General features: G+C 32.5%; 1 protein-coding gene and 1 pseudogene across 1 annotated transcript; one reads left to right on the top strand and one right to left on the bottom strand.

The window, feature by feature from the left end:
* Positions 1–1,953: 1,953 nt before the first annotated feature.
* Positions 1,954–3,901, bottom strand: LOC100804796 (uncharacterized; annotated as a pseudogene).
* Positions 3,902–9,197: 5,296 nt separating this feature from the next.
* LOC100808347 (lysine-rich arabinogalactan protein 18) lies at positions 9,198–11,036 on the top strand. The gene is made up of 2 exons (XM_003517276.5): positions 9,198–10,059; positions 10,761–11,036. The coding sequence occupies exons 1-2, from the start codon at positions 9,421–9,423 to the stop codon at positions 10,842–10,844; spliced, it is 723 nt and encodes a 240-aa protein (XP_003517324.1). The 5' UTR covers positions 9,198–9,420; the 3' UTR covers positions 10,845–11,036.
* The last annotated feature ends 3,329 nt before the right edge of the window (positions 11,037–14,365 follow it).

The raw sequence follows: 14,365 nt of genomic DNA, 5'->3' as shown, positions 1-14,365 counted from the left end.
GACAATTTTTAACTAGGTCTTTAAACTAAATATATATAATTTAGTTATCGATCTTATATATTGTATATAATTGAGTTCTTGAAATTAGTTTATTGCGGCTTGAAACTGTAAAAAAATGACAATTCGTAGCTGTTTTAAAAATCTTAGGGACTCAATTATAAAAAAATTACAAGATCAAAGGACTAATTCTATTTTTTGTTAGTTTAGGAGCTTAATTAAAAATTCTTAAATATTTGGAGATCTACTAATTAATTTTTTTTATTAAATAATTATACTAAACATTCATTTGTTTTGTGACCTACTGATTAATTTAAAAGTTTTTTTATTAAATAGTTATACTTGTTTTTTTTATTTAGGCGTAATGTTTGTTCACTTTTTAGTCATAAAAATATTATGAACTCATCTAGTTTCTTTAAATATTTAATCCTTTTAAAATGGGGTTAAATAAAAAAAAAGCGTGTTATAAAAATAGATTAAATAAAATAAATAGAATACGAATGAAATTAATGGAGAAATTATTAGGTATAAATATCATGAAAACATTTGCTTCTCTTTTTAACTCAGAAAAATGTGACTTTTGGCCATATGAATTAATTTTTTACTGTTGTATTCCATGCACTATAAGCTCCTCTTATATTATGTGTTGAGTACATAATAATGTAGCATAACTTAATTATTGTATCACCTATATTTATTTTCATTTAGAAAATTAAAGACAAGACACAAAAGCCCTAGGCCTAATTAACATGGAGAGTGCTACAAACATCTGACAAAAGCATCAGATTAAGAGAGGAAGGGCACTCATGCAGGATTTCTAACTTTACAAGAGAAAAGGATCTTCTCTTAGCCAAGAATAGATATCCGTATATTGTCCTCTCTAAAGGTATGTTAAATACAAAAACTCTACTCCCTAGCTAGCAACTAATTAAACTACGAATATAGTTAACTCCAGCTACGATCAAGTCCACTGCAAGTTGAGAGTCCGTCTCGCAAATGAGAAGCCTTCACAGATAACAAGTAACTCGATCAGCACGAAGGCTGGTTGTGTAACCGCAAAAGTATTACCTATTATTATATAGCATTATTTTCTTAATTCCCTCATCCAACTTCTATAATTTAAGAGTAATGATACATATATACTCACTTTTTAAACACTTAATTAACTCTTACAATTCTTTTTTATTTCTCACATTATGTCACATCATAATATTTATATTTTTTTCTCTTTTATCTCTTTTTCACTAAGTGTATAATGATACATTAGATGTTTGTGAATACTTTTCTATAATTTAACTCCTTTCTTTGTCTTTCTCCACTTTTGATAATAAATTATATTTTCTGTCAATATTCCATCAGTTCCATCTTCTCAAAACTATCTATTGTATCCTAAGAAATTTTTGCATTATTAAAAATACATTGTATCAGATGAATAAATCCTCGATGGGAGTTTACAAGTGTCAAATTACATATTTTCTTCTAATTTTTACAACACATATTTATAATATTTACGACTTCTCCTTTTTCTCTTATCTCCTTTTAGAAACTGTTTTTCCCCCCCCATATTCTCTTGTATGCAGTGTGAAATAGGCTATGAAAAGAAAATAAAGACGGAAAGAAAAGAGAAAGCAACCTAAGAAAAAGTCAGATATATGCATACATCTAAAAGAAATGCAAGAAAAAATAAACGTGCAAAAAAGAAAAATCTCTTCTTTTTTTGGGTACGGATATATGCATATATCTAAGGCTCTAACTGAAATAATTATTTTCCAAAATAAAAAAAATATTGCGTATGTAATAATGTATATATGTCCGGCGAACAAGTGTACCGAATACCTACTCGTGGCCGGTACAGTAACTATTCAACAGTACCATGCATGAGCTTTTACGCGGGAAACAAACAACACAAGACAATTTTTCCAGACACCAAACAAAACCCTTCTACAACTCATCACCTTACGATTTTCTCCTCCTCAACTTGAGAGAATCAATTTTATTTTGGACCACAAATTCTTTCACTTCTTCGTGAGCGCCGTTTTTCCAACTTGACTTGGCTGAAGCAAAGAGCCACGTGGCGTTCATCTGTTTGTTAACCATTCGGGCTGCGGAGTGTTGGATCTTGAATCCCTTCCTCTTGAAGCGGTTGCTAACGAACATTATACAATCCATCAAACTCTCCTTGGCGAGCCACTTCATGTCCAAGCCTCTGATCTTCTCCACAAACTCTTGCTATGAAGACACGCAACACTCGCCACATTCGATAGGCACAGTGCTCGAGTTGTATCACTGAGTGCAGCTTCTGGATCTCTAAGAAGCAAGTGACACTGAACTCTATTGCTATGAATCACTATTCTCTCTTTCTTAGACTTTAATGGACACAAACTCAAAGCCTCTGTGTACTTCACCACAGCTTTTTCAATCTCCCTTGACCCAAATTCCCGATTCCCTTCTTTTTTCAAAATACCTGCCAACACTTGTTTTTCTCTTATTTCTTGCTCACTCATTAGGCTTTCTTTTTTCACTCTTTCCACCTTCAAGTCCCATAGCTCTCCTAATGTTCTCTTGGTTCTTTCACTCTTCAACTCACCAAACTTGACTTTGTGGTAATCCTGTAAGAGAGTCTGCGTGATTGCTTGTCCTACTTTTGGTTTCCTTCCCAAACTTCTAATCTCAACCAAATCAGCAAGAACTGGAGCAGCTTTATCTATTACTTTATACCTTCTAACTGGATCTCTTAGAAGTTGCAAGAGACTATCAATTGCCATGTGTTGCGTATCATCTGAGGATCTTGACACATTACAAAGATTCACAACCACTTCTTCTAAATCTGCAACATTTTCTCTGCTATTTGGGTGTCACACAGAGTTCTGAGAAGTCCTATTCCAGCAGGTGATGTTGGGTTTGCCAAACCACCCCACATTCCACACAAGTCCTTCAAGAATTTTTTTTTGCAGATTAGTCCCAGAGATCTTTCCCTACAAGCAAAGCAATCAAGGAGATAGAGAGACCAACACTGAAGCTGGCTGGCCCATTCTTCTGCCTTTATGTTGGCCAATTCCAAGTCTCCATGCCCTCTTGTAAGCAAGTTTCTGTGGTACTCCAATCTCTCCGATTCCTTCAACCCAACGAACTTTTCATACACCTCTTTTAGGCACGTGGAAGCTATGTCAATGGCTGCTTCTACCACTTCAGCTTCGTGTTCAGCAACGGCTTCAAAAGTTGCTTCATGGCTGGCCAAATGACCCAGTGCGCGAAGTGCAACTCTTTGCTCAAGCCAACTAATCTTGCCCGGAGAAGCTCAATCAGCGGCTGAACCACGTTGGACTTAACAGACTTGTCAGCAAACTTGGGTTTGTTCATGGTGTAAGAACCAATGATATGCGCTGCGTAATAAGGGGTATACATGTTCTGACACCTAAGGAGCCAATCTTTGTGATTCACCCCTTTTTGAATCAACTTGACCATGCATCTGAAGATGCCAAGGGAAGGAAACTCTGGATCATTGGGGTTGGTTATGGCGATTTTCCAGAGGCCACTTAACGCGAGGATGTGTTCTTGGTCGTCAGTGAGAGGCATTTGTTTCAAATAGCGAGCGATTTTGGCTCTTCAGACATGATGATGCAGAGGAAACAAGAGCAGTAGTTGTTAGTGTATGTTGGAATAGAAGGCGTCAAATTATGAGTTTTGGTGTTGGTGGGTGGATTTTGTGGGAGTTGGTACTCCTTGGTGTTAATCTGTGGAAAGAAAATGGAAGTGTTTCAGGGCTTTGGTTATGTGAAAGTGACATGCACAACGAATAGAAGGATTAATAACATATATTGGTTGTGGCGCACCTTGCTGCTCGTGACACGATAATAAGCTGTGTTGCACATGTAACACAGTACAGACAGTGAGTGAGTATCATATGCGCACCCTCTCCCTAAAAGCCTTTGTGTTTTAATACATGGGAAGCATCATTGCTTCAATGTTTGAAGATGGATGAGAAGTAGTTGAAGAAATTTAACGGTTTTTTTTAATTATTATTTTCTTCTCAGTATGGCTATTTTAGTTCCAAAACTTTTTCGTTAAAAACTTTTCTAACGGTCGTCCTAGATTAATCGTATATCAGATTCCTGTAATAAAACTAGAACGTTATAACCTTCACGTTCCTTTTTTTTTATCAATCAAGAATACAACAAAATGTTTTTTTTTTTAATGAAAAGAGATGGAAGAACTGTGATTAATAGTATTATTTCGCTTTCAGTAAAAAAAATTCAGTTCACAATCTCAATATATTTTACAACTCTTTTTTTTTATCATATCATTCATCTTATTTTACGTCTTTTAATATCTCTCCTTATTGTAAAAATTGAAGTAAAAATATTACTTAATATAAAAATACATTCGACAAATATCATTTGATTTATGATAGGGCAAGGGCTTCTAGACAAGACCAAGTGCAAACATTAACTTTTTTAGTCCAGAAAATTGATCAATATGCTAAACGTGTGCTACAGTTGCGTATTTCTCATTTTATTTTCTTATGTAAAAGGGAAGGAAATAATCAGTATGAAGTAAAAATGCTAAAGTAAATGGTATTGGGCTGAGCCAATAAATGGTTAATGAACAGATAAATATAAAACAGATCGATTAGCTAAACCTTGTTCAGTTCTTTACCTGCTGACTTAAAATGGGGGATGGACCACGAATACATTCCCAACATATATATGCAATAGACAAAATTAGCGGTCACTTTGAAATGAGTTGCCAAAAATGAAATGGCTCTAGGAAAAGTGGAAAATTTGGTTTGAAAAGGAAAAAGAGAATAGAGGGAAGATCTCTTGGGAATTAAGCATAAGAGTTAATCAGTCTGGTCCCCTCCATAACAAGCCAATCAACGTCCTTAATGTATTCAAACTCCCCTGCTGAATGTATGATGGAGTCATTCCTTTTCCAACTCAAAAAGTGACCAACTCCGATAAATACTACACATGCAAGTACAAGCGGGTTGGTCTCAAGAAAATGCGGCTACCGAAGGACATATAGAAATAATTTGATTTTGAAGATTATTAATTTTTTATAATAAAGGTTAGTAGTAAGATTAAGTTTTTTAGGTATAGACAAGCACACATGTTACATTTGTTTTAACATCTTGATATAAGTCTTCTTGTATTAAGGAAATTTTTTATTTTTTCTAGCTGCGGGATATACCCCGTTTATTGTTGTATCATTTAGGATTTAATATAATTTATATTTTTTTCCAAGAAAAGTTACATTAGCCTAGCTGAATAGAACATTAACTTAAATTAAACAAACTCTATTTGAAACATCTTTTAACCATGGGAGTAACGGGTGCTGAAAAAGTACCACGACACAAGTTCGTTGATTGGCATTTATCCACGAAAATGAAATTATTTTTTTCACTTGATATTTTGATGCTTTTTTCATAGGATAAAATTATGCGAAAACTTTGTATTTCTTTCATAAACACTAACTTAAAATGCTGTTAAAAAAAACTACAGAAAAAAATGTTCGCAGGAAGGAATCTCGTAAAAAAATCAACATAAAAAATATTTCTTCTCCCCGTCAACATAGGCGTGCACAACATAGATTCTGTGGGCACGTGATCTAAAACACTGCCAGCTCTACGGGTTTCTAGAAAATCCCCATTTTAAGATTTAACTTAATTCAAAAGTTTCCTGGAGGAGGTGGCGTGCTAAAGAGTAAAGAAAGAAATTTTGTTTGATTTTCGGTCATTCTCTTGTAAGGCAAAGGGTATTTGATTACTTGTTAGAAACGGCATCAATCTCAGTCGTCTAAATCAATTTATATAAGTGAATTAAAAAGGACGCTGTTTAGTGTTCGATCGAAGTGCTGGTACGGACTATATATAAATCATTAATTGTTTTACATTTAAAATAATTTTATTATCCGTAATCCAATTCCAACATAATTATTTTCAATAAAAATTCTCTGTAGTCTATAACAAAGTTAATTTATGTTCAATATTTTGAAGGAAAAGACTCAATTCGAGAAACAATGTCTTGCGCAAAAGAGTACATGCGGTCTCTATGTAAGAACAATTTACATTTTGTTTCTTGATTAATGATTTGAACAACAGGTAAACAAAATTTAAGCAACAGTCCTAATGTATTTCTAGAATATACCTATTTCGAAAATATATCTCTAAAACTATGATTCATAATCCGGAAGATATACTTTCAAAATAAATATATATTTTTTAATAAAATATCACTTAAAAATTAAAATGATTGACAAGAAATAACAAAAAAAATAATAAACACTTATATTATATCCATATTTGTTAGTTTTATTTTTATTTTTTTAAGTAATATTTTATTGAAATATATATATATATTCTGAAAGTATATCTCTCGAACTATGAATCATAGTTTCAAAGATAAACTTCTAGAATATGTATATATAATTTTGGAAATACATTTTTAGAAAGCAAAAGAGATGTATTTCTTTAAGAAAAAGGGTATAATGGGTAATTAAGAGGTAGAAAGGGGGTATGGGAGTGCACTTGTGAAAAACGGGGGAGTAAATAGAAGGAGCCTACATATTAGGGGAAAGCCCATTCAAGCATTTTATTTTAATCGAGAGTCCAGTCTGTTAGGGAAAAGTCCATTCTTCATATTACTATTCTATCCATACCTCATTCTTGTTTAGCCGTTGTTATATCCACTTCTCTTCTTTGTTTCTCCACTTCCCTTTTCAATTTGTTTTCCAAAAACTACACTCTCCTATTTACTTAGAAAAGGAGAGTGGATAAGCAAAAAAAGGAAAGTAAATATAAGTACCTTGTGTTTTGGTCATCAGGGAGGAGGTGGGGTACCCAATTCCTCCTTGTATTCTGAGATGGGCTTGAAGCCCGTAATGCTCCTATTATATCAGCAAGGATGTTTCTTCCTCCACTCCACAAATGTTTTCTTGCACTCTTTTACATTTTGAAAAAATTAATCTAAAATGTAAAATTATATTCTGGATTGTAAAAGGGGTGGCGCCTTACATTTCAGAAATGCTAGAATATAAAATTACATTCTAAATTATGCCTTTTTGGAATATAGGGCTGCAGGAAGAAATTTATAGGGCGCAAAAAAAAAAGCCTCAAATGAACCTACAAAACTTAATTCAATATTTTTTATGTGTATATCATTAGTTTGATAATAGCATCAATTTTTTTTTAATTCTACAAATATTTTTAATGGAAATTTGTAATAGAAAAAAAATCTCGGTATTATTATTTGAGTTAAAAATTTAATAATATATATATGCGCGCGCGTGCGTGTAAATAGCTTATGCACTCATAATCCTACGAAATTGCTTATTTCTTTTATAATAGTTCCTATAAATTTAATTTTTAAAATTATTAAAAAATTAAAATAAATCCTAAAGCTAAACATTATCAATTAAAAATCAAATTTAGTTATATTAAAATTATATAAAATTGGACTTCGAAATTATAATTCTCATTCAACAACAAAAATCATATTCCCATCGGCCAGATTGGGTCATTAAACTTGGTTAAGAACCAAATTCATTTCGAATTTGTAATTTTAATTTTAAAAACTTTTTAATGTCTCAATTATAATTTGAATATCCAACTCTAATTCTGAATCTAAATTTCTTGCTTAATTTCACTGGTCAAACGGACATTTAAAGTTTTTAAAATTTTAACGTAGGACCCAAAATATTCATAAAAAACTAACAGGATTTAAAAAAATCTTTGAACGGTTGAAGCATGAAGACGGGTTCGTCTTCTACTAGTTGGCGGTGGGGGCTAATTGTGTGGGTATGAGCAGCTCCATCTTGTAATCTCACGGGCAATTATTGCATTTGCAGGACATCCTTTCTGGCTTACACTGATGGTTTCATGACTCCATGGCTCCACTACAGCAACCCAGTTCTATCACCAACACCACTATGTACCATATGCTACTGTGGGATCATACATATACCAACCAACCAGAAAACCTATTGTTGTTATACATTATAGCCGTTTAACGTGTGTCGCATAAATTATTGGATTGAATTTTGATTATTGGGTAATAAAAATATAATTTATTATTTTCTTTCTTCCGTTATAATGATCGATCGTACAAGAAAAAATAACTGTTATTTTAGTTTCTAAATATAATTTTTTTTATTTATATCTGTTATAATATTAATGGGAGATCACGAAATTTATAAATACATTATTGATAATATAAATTTAATTTTATAAAATTGTCATTTTATTTATTTATTTTTATCTGTATGAAATAATCTAAGATAATTATTATTTTGGGATGAAGGGAGGAGATAGTTGTGCATTGTATTTTTTTTATTTGTTAAACTATAAATTACCAAGAAATCAAGTCCTTTTAATAATTTAACCGACGCTAATTAGCAACTATATATACGATTAAAATGTAGTTACTTTTAACTTTGATTGTTGCAACTAACTTTTTAGAGTTAGGTTATCATGTATTAGTTTTTTTAATAATTGGTTTTCATGTATAGGTAGCGTAAATCTTTTAATCGTCAATTACTTAAAAATTATGTTATACATAATAATTTATAATTATATGACAATATAAAAAATATGTTACTATCAAGGCATTTTAATTAAATTCAAAATGTAATTCTAACATATTACCTAATTTAGGTATTTTTAATGATTTATCCTTTTCAAAGTTCAATCTTACTTGAAAGTCAATTTAAAGATTTATTTTGTTCTAAAGTCTTTTCTTAAGTAAAAAAAAAAATAGCAAGTTTCTCACTAAATGCTTGTATTAATTGGTATAAAATTTTTATAATCTCTGAAAAAAAAAATTTAATTAATAGTCAATTTTGTTAGTTAAATATTTAAATAGAAGACTTTATTATTCATGTTAATCATACAATATTTAAGTATAATTATTTTTTGTATAAAATATTTATAATCTCTGAAAAAAATAATTTGAAGTTAGTAAACTTTTAATTGAAAGTATAAGTTAATAAACTTGAACATCTAGAAAGATAAATAAAAATAAATTGTTAGTTTAAGTGATATTGAATTTGATTTTTTTAAGTAAAATTTTAAATTTAAATATTATGGATGAAAAAGATATATAATTTGAATGAGATATTGTCAAATAAGTATATAAAAATAAAAATATAATACATTGTCATCATTGTTTAGTTAAATATGAAAATATCCATGAAGAACATGATCTGTTTTTTTGTTTTACACTTAGACTAATGAAATAATGATCCGCCCTAATCAACGTTGAGATGTCTCACGCGGGTCCAGACTGGGCGAATCGTAGAGCAACAGGAAAAATGTTGTTTGGTTCTGGAATACGTTGGGCCCCACTCATCTCAGCCTAGGGAGGGAAGGGTCCTCTGTTTATAAATCTTCTCACTCGCTCTATTCTCAAACTCAAACACACTTCTATAATGGATCGGAAAAGCCTCCTCTCCCTCGCAATCATCGCCATTGTCGTCGCCGCCGTCGGAGGACAGTCTCCAGCGGCGTCGCCCACCACTTCTCCTCCGGCTGCCACCACCACTCCCTTTGCATCCCCAGCCACAGCCCCTTCTAAGCCAAAATCACCGGCGCCAGTTGCTTCTCCCACGTCATCATCTCCACCAGCTTCGTCCCCCAATGCTGCAACCGCAACCCCACCCGCTTCATCTCCCACAGTAGCATCTCCTCCGTCTAAAGCTGCCGCTCCAGCTCCGGTGGCTACACCTCCCGCAGCCACTCCTCCTGCGGCTACACCACCGGCAGCCACACCTCCTGCCGTGACTCCAGTGAGTTCGCCGCCAGCGCCAGTTCCGGTGAGTTCTCCACCTGCTCCTGTTCCGGTGAGCTCTCCACCTGCACTCGCACCGACAACTCCCGCACCCGTGGTAGCACCCAGCGCTGAGGTTCCGGCACCCGCTCCCAAGTCAAAGAAGAAGACAAAGAAGAGTAAGAAGCACACTGCACCAGCACCGTCGCCGTCATTGCTTGGCCCTCCCGCTCCTCCGGTAGGAGCTCCGGGATCAAGCCAGGATTCCATGTCTCCTGGTCCAGCTGTATCTGAGGACGAGGTACGCCTTGTGTTCTTTTAAAGATCTCACATTCACTACTAAGATCATCAAAACTAAACGGTGTATATAAGTAGCAGATAATTCTTATTGTATGAACTGATGTTTGGATTCAGTTGAACTAAAATTCAAATTTTAAGATAATTAATAACAGAGTCTATAGTTGAGTTATTGCAAATTTTATGTTTGAGATGTCCAGTCTTAGTCTTGAGGGGTCGTGCCTCTCACTCACTTGAGTTGGGTTAGTATATTACTTTTAACTTTTACTGTTTGTGCAATTTGGGTCAGATCTGCAATTTACAAATGTACTCTCAGATCTGAGGATTGACATGAGACATTGATATGCTTACTTGACTTTAACTTCAGTTGAGGTTTTTTAGTTGTCTTCAACATCATGGAATTAGTTAAGGTAGATTTGGTCATTTCGTTAGTTTAGTCCCTTTTATCGAAGGAAAAAAAAAAGAAAAAAGAAGAAGAGCAAATTATAAATCCTTCTTTTAGAATCCAACAAGATATTAGCAAAAGTCATGAAATGTTAATAAAATCAAAGGGTTCAGTTGCTGTCGGAATGTATCATGCATTGGTCGTGATGTCAATTATGTCTGTGTCACAAAGCAAGTTAATTACACCATAGTATAGTATGTAAAATGTTAAAGGAGTGAATAATGTTGGGATCTTAAATTTCTACGGTTTCTGTTTTACAGAGTGGAGCTGAAACCATCAGGTGCTTGAAGAAGGTCATTGGATGCTTAGCCTTGAGCTGGGCTACCCTTGTTTTGTTCTTCTAGAGAAGAGGCTGAGGCTTCATTGCTGCTGTTACATAGTATTATTGTATCATTTATTGTCTTTTTTGGACCCTGTCGGGGGGCTAAAATTAAATTTATTACCATTGTTTTCTTCAATCTCTTATTACTTTATAATTGATGATGTTTGTTGACACTATTATTATTTTAGTACTCCTTGCTCCCTTGCTTCGTGTTCGTGCATGTTGTGCTTTACCTTGGGATTGCTTGAAGAGGGTAGGCACCGACACAAGGATGCCTTTCTATTTTTATTTTTTTTATTCTACTTGAGTTTGTGGTAAACATTCTATTCTTGTTTCTAGGTTTAACGGCCTCGGCTAAGATTAAAAATTGATTGGTAGTGACATGATTCTTTTATTATATGAATGTCACATTTATTTTAAAAGGTCATTTGTAATTTACTTTTATATATATATTTAATACGAAGAAACAACAAACTATATGTTATAATTTTGATTATTACATGATTTTTATAATTTAGTATAAAATGTGATTTTTTATTAATTTAATTGTTGAATTATATGTATATATTATTGAGTCAAATTTTGTCAAAATTGAACAAGAAAAATATAATCAAATGATTTATATTTTAGTATATTTTGAAATATTTGTATTGTATCTATTTTAATTTATATGAATAATAAGGTAACAATAATTTTGGATTAATATTAAATTATTAACTACATTTTAAATAAAATATTAACTAAAACAAATAAAAAAGCAAAAAATAAGAAACTTTAAATTAAATATTTTTAGTAAAATGTATAATTTTAACTTTATTATATAATTATTATTTAAATTATTTAACAATTAAAATATTTTTTTAATAAATATAAAAAATGAAGGTATAAAAAGAATTTCTAACTATAACATTGTAGATAGATAATATGAAGTGAAAACTCTTAATTATTATGATAAATAAGAATAATAAATATAAATAATTAAATCACATTTGAATGGTTAAGATTTAGTAGATCAATTATATATCGTATTAAGCATCCCTCATATGCAATGTACATGTATGCAACAAGAGTAGTTACGTGATTTGAAGGATTAAATGTTAGGTGGTTATTGACTTGAAGATCATGTTTAAGGAGTAGGCCAAGCATAGAGTTGGCATTAAGTGGTTACTGAATGTGGTGGATTTCGGGCAATGTTGCTCAACCCTAATATCATTCTAAAGCAAAACAACTACATGTTTGGAAAATCTTTTACACCTCCAAATATCCGTTTGCTTCTAAAGATACAAAGGGGTTCCTCCGGTGAAATTTCGTTCATGTCCAACGAACGAATTCCCAAATATGCACTAATTTATTTTAGATGAATATTATTGGATCAACCAAAAATATCGACAACAACTTAATGAATCTTTCTGATGTCTATTTGTTGAAATCAAATGCCGTACGTCTTTTTTCATTAGCCCCGTCTAACTTTATTCCACACTTTGTTTTCGTTTTCTTCGATGCGTCGTTTTCATGGTATGTAATTAAGGTTCAACCAACTTACAGGCGCCAGCTTGCACATTCAGTAATCTTAGGGTCCTAACTTCTCTGTTTTGTAATTGTGAATGAGAAAAGTGAAGCAAATATTCAGATGAAAGTTCTAGAGATTTGCCACACAAATTCGGAGATCCCCTCGGATCATATATGTAGGTGACAATTGACGTAGCCTTGTTTTGTACTACTTGTTGCCTGCCCCAGAAAATGGCCATTATCAGTATAAGTCTCTTTTAATAGCTAATGCAGGTCACCATTTTACTTGCACGTGTTAGGCCTGGCTTACAAGAATTAAAAGCATGCTCGGCTTTCACTATCAGATTCAGATGGTATATTTCTCGTGTAATATGGAAAATTTCTCTGTTATTTCTTTACCTGCACTGCACCCATATGAATTTGTTTTGCGGCTAGTGGCCACAAATTTATTTGCTGTGGGGTAATGTCTTTTTTCAGTTAAGGACAAGACTATCTTTAAGCGCAAATCTATCGGAACTCACATTTTTGCCTTTCCTAAGTTTCCTTCGGTAGGACGAAACGATCAATGCCAAAATCGCACTCAACGAATTTACTTTTTAGCCACCAAGGCAACTGGTAAAAAAGGAGCTTATAGTTTTTTTTTCCCAATGGCCTTGCCTTAAATAAAGTAAATTCTTTACATTTATTAGTCAGACAGAAATAATTCAAGCAAGTTAAAACGATTCCCAAGTGTTCATATAACTTGGTAATCATGTGATGATAAAGAATAATTGGGTTCCAATAGGATTATTGGTACGACGATGACAATACCCGTGTAAAAGGAGAGTGGATGTATCTCTGCAAATCAGAATTTGAATATCATTTTCACACTCATTGTTGGTTGATAGTATATAATTTTTATTTGATAGTGTACGTTAACAGGTTTTTTTTATCAAATAATGCAAATTGCTTATAAAAAATTTATAGTTCGTTAACCAATATAAAAATTGTGTATGTAAATGATGTTCAAGAATCATTTTATGGCACAAAACAAATGAGGTCGTGAACAAGCTGCGGTCCAAGTCTACCAAAAATAAAGACTGGCCAAGCGCTGCTTCGTTGTGGTAAAACATGAAAAATATTCCACAAATCTGTTTCCTTAAACTAATGATCTCATATCTAAGTAGGCAAATGAAATTGCATCACAATATTGTCTAAGTTATTATTATTGAGGGATCAAGTTACTTTAATAATAGTTTTTAAAAAATTATTTATCATCATCATTCAATTTTTAAAATCTAATGATTATAAGGAGTAATTAATCTTAATCATTAAATTTTAAATAAATAAATAATAATGATGTGAAATAAATTTATTAATATTACTCCTATATTAATTTGATCTCTCCTCATTATTAAATATTAATTTTTTTTCACTATTAAACTCAAGTTTAAAACTGAGAAATCATTAAATTTCAACTTATTTAATTGAAATTCAACCAGAATTATTGAGAGAAAAACTTATATTAACAAAATAGTGTATAAATGATTCTCAATGACTTTTGAGGGGTCTCGACTCTTCCACAACAATCTAAATTTCCTTTCAAATCACAAGATAAAAATCTCCCTCTCAATCCCTTTTCTTATTTATAGGCAACATGTATTGTTTCTCTATTTATCTCAACCCACAACTATCTAATTCTCTGATTATTCTCTCAACTACTATGAGGTTGCATATCATTATCATTATCTTCAACCATAACCACATCATATAATTTTATTGTTACTAATTACTAATGATTAGTAAATAGACTGCGATACAAGAATGAAGATTAATTTCATTGAACCAAAATTAGAAAAACGTGAACAGAAAAGTAAGATATAAACCAAGCAAAATGCAATAAAAACTTCGTACCCCATTGCCCAGAGGCTCTTCGCTATGCGAAGGTATGGAGGAGGGATGTTGTACGCAGCCTTACCCTTGCATATGCAAAGAGGCTGTTTCCGGATTCGAACCCATGACCAATAAGCAAAATGGCAATAACTAAACAAAAAG

The sequence above is a fragment of the Glycine max genome, chromosome 1 (genome assembly GCF_000004515.6).
Source record: "Glycine max cultivar Williams 82 chromosome 1, Glycine_max_v4.0, whole genome shotgun sequence".
Classification (NCBI taxonomy): Eukaryota; Viridiplantae; Streptophyta; class Magnoliopsida; order Fabales; family Fabaceae; genus Glycine; species Glycine max.
Note: the sequence above shows the minus strand (reverse complement) of the source record. Positions and strands in the feature narration are given on the sequence as shown.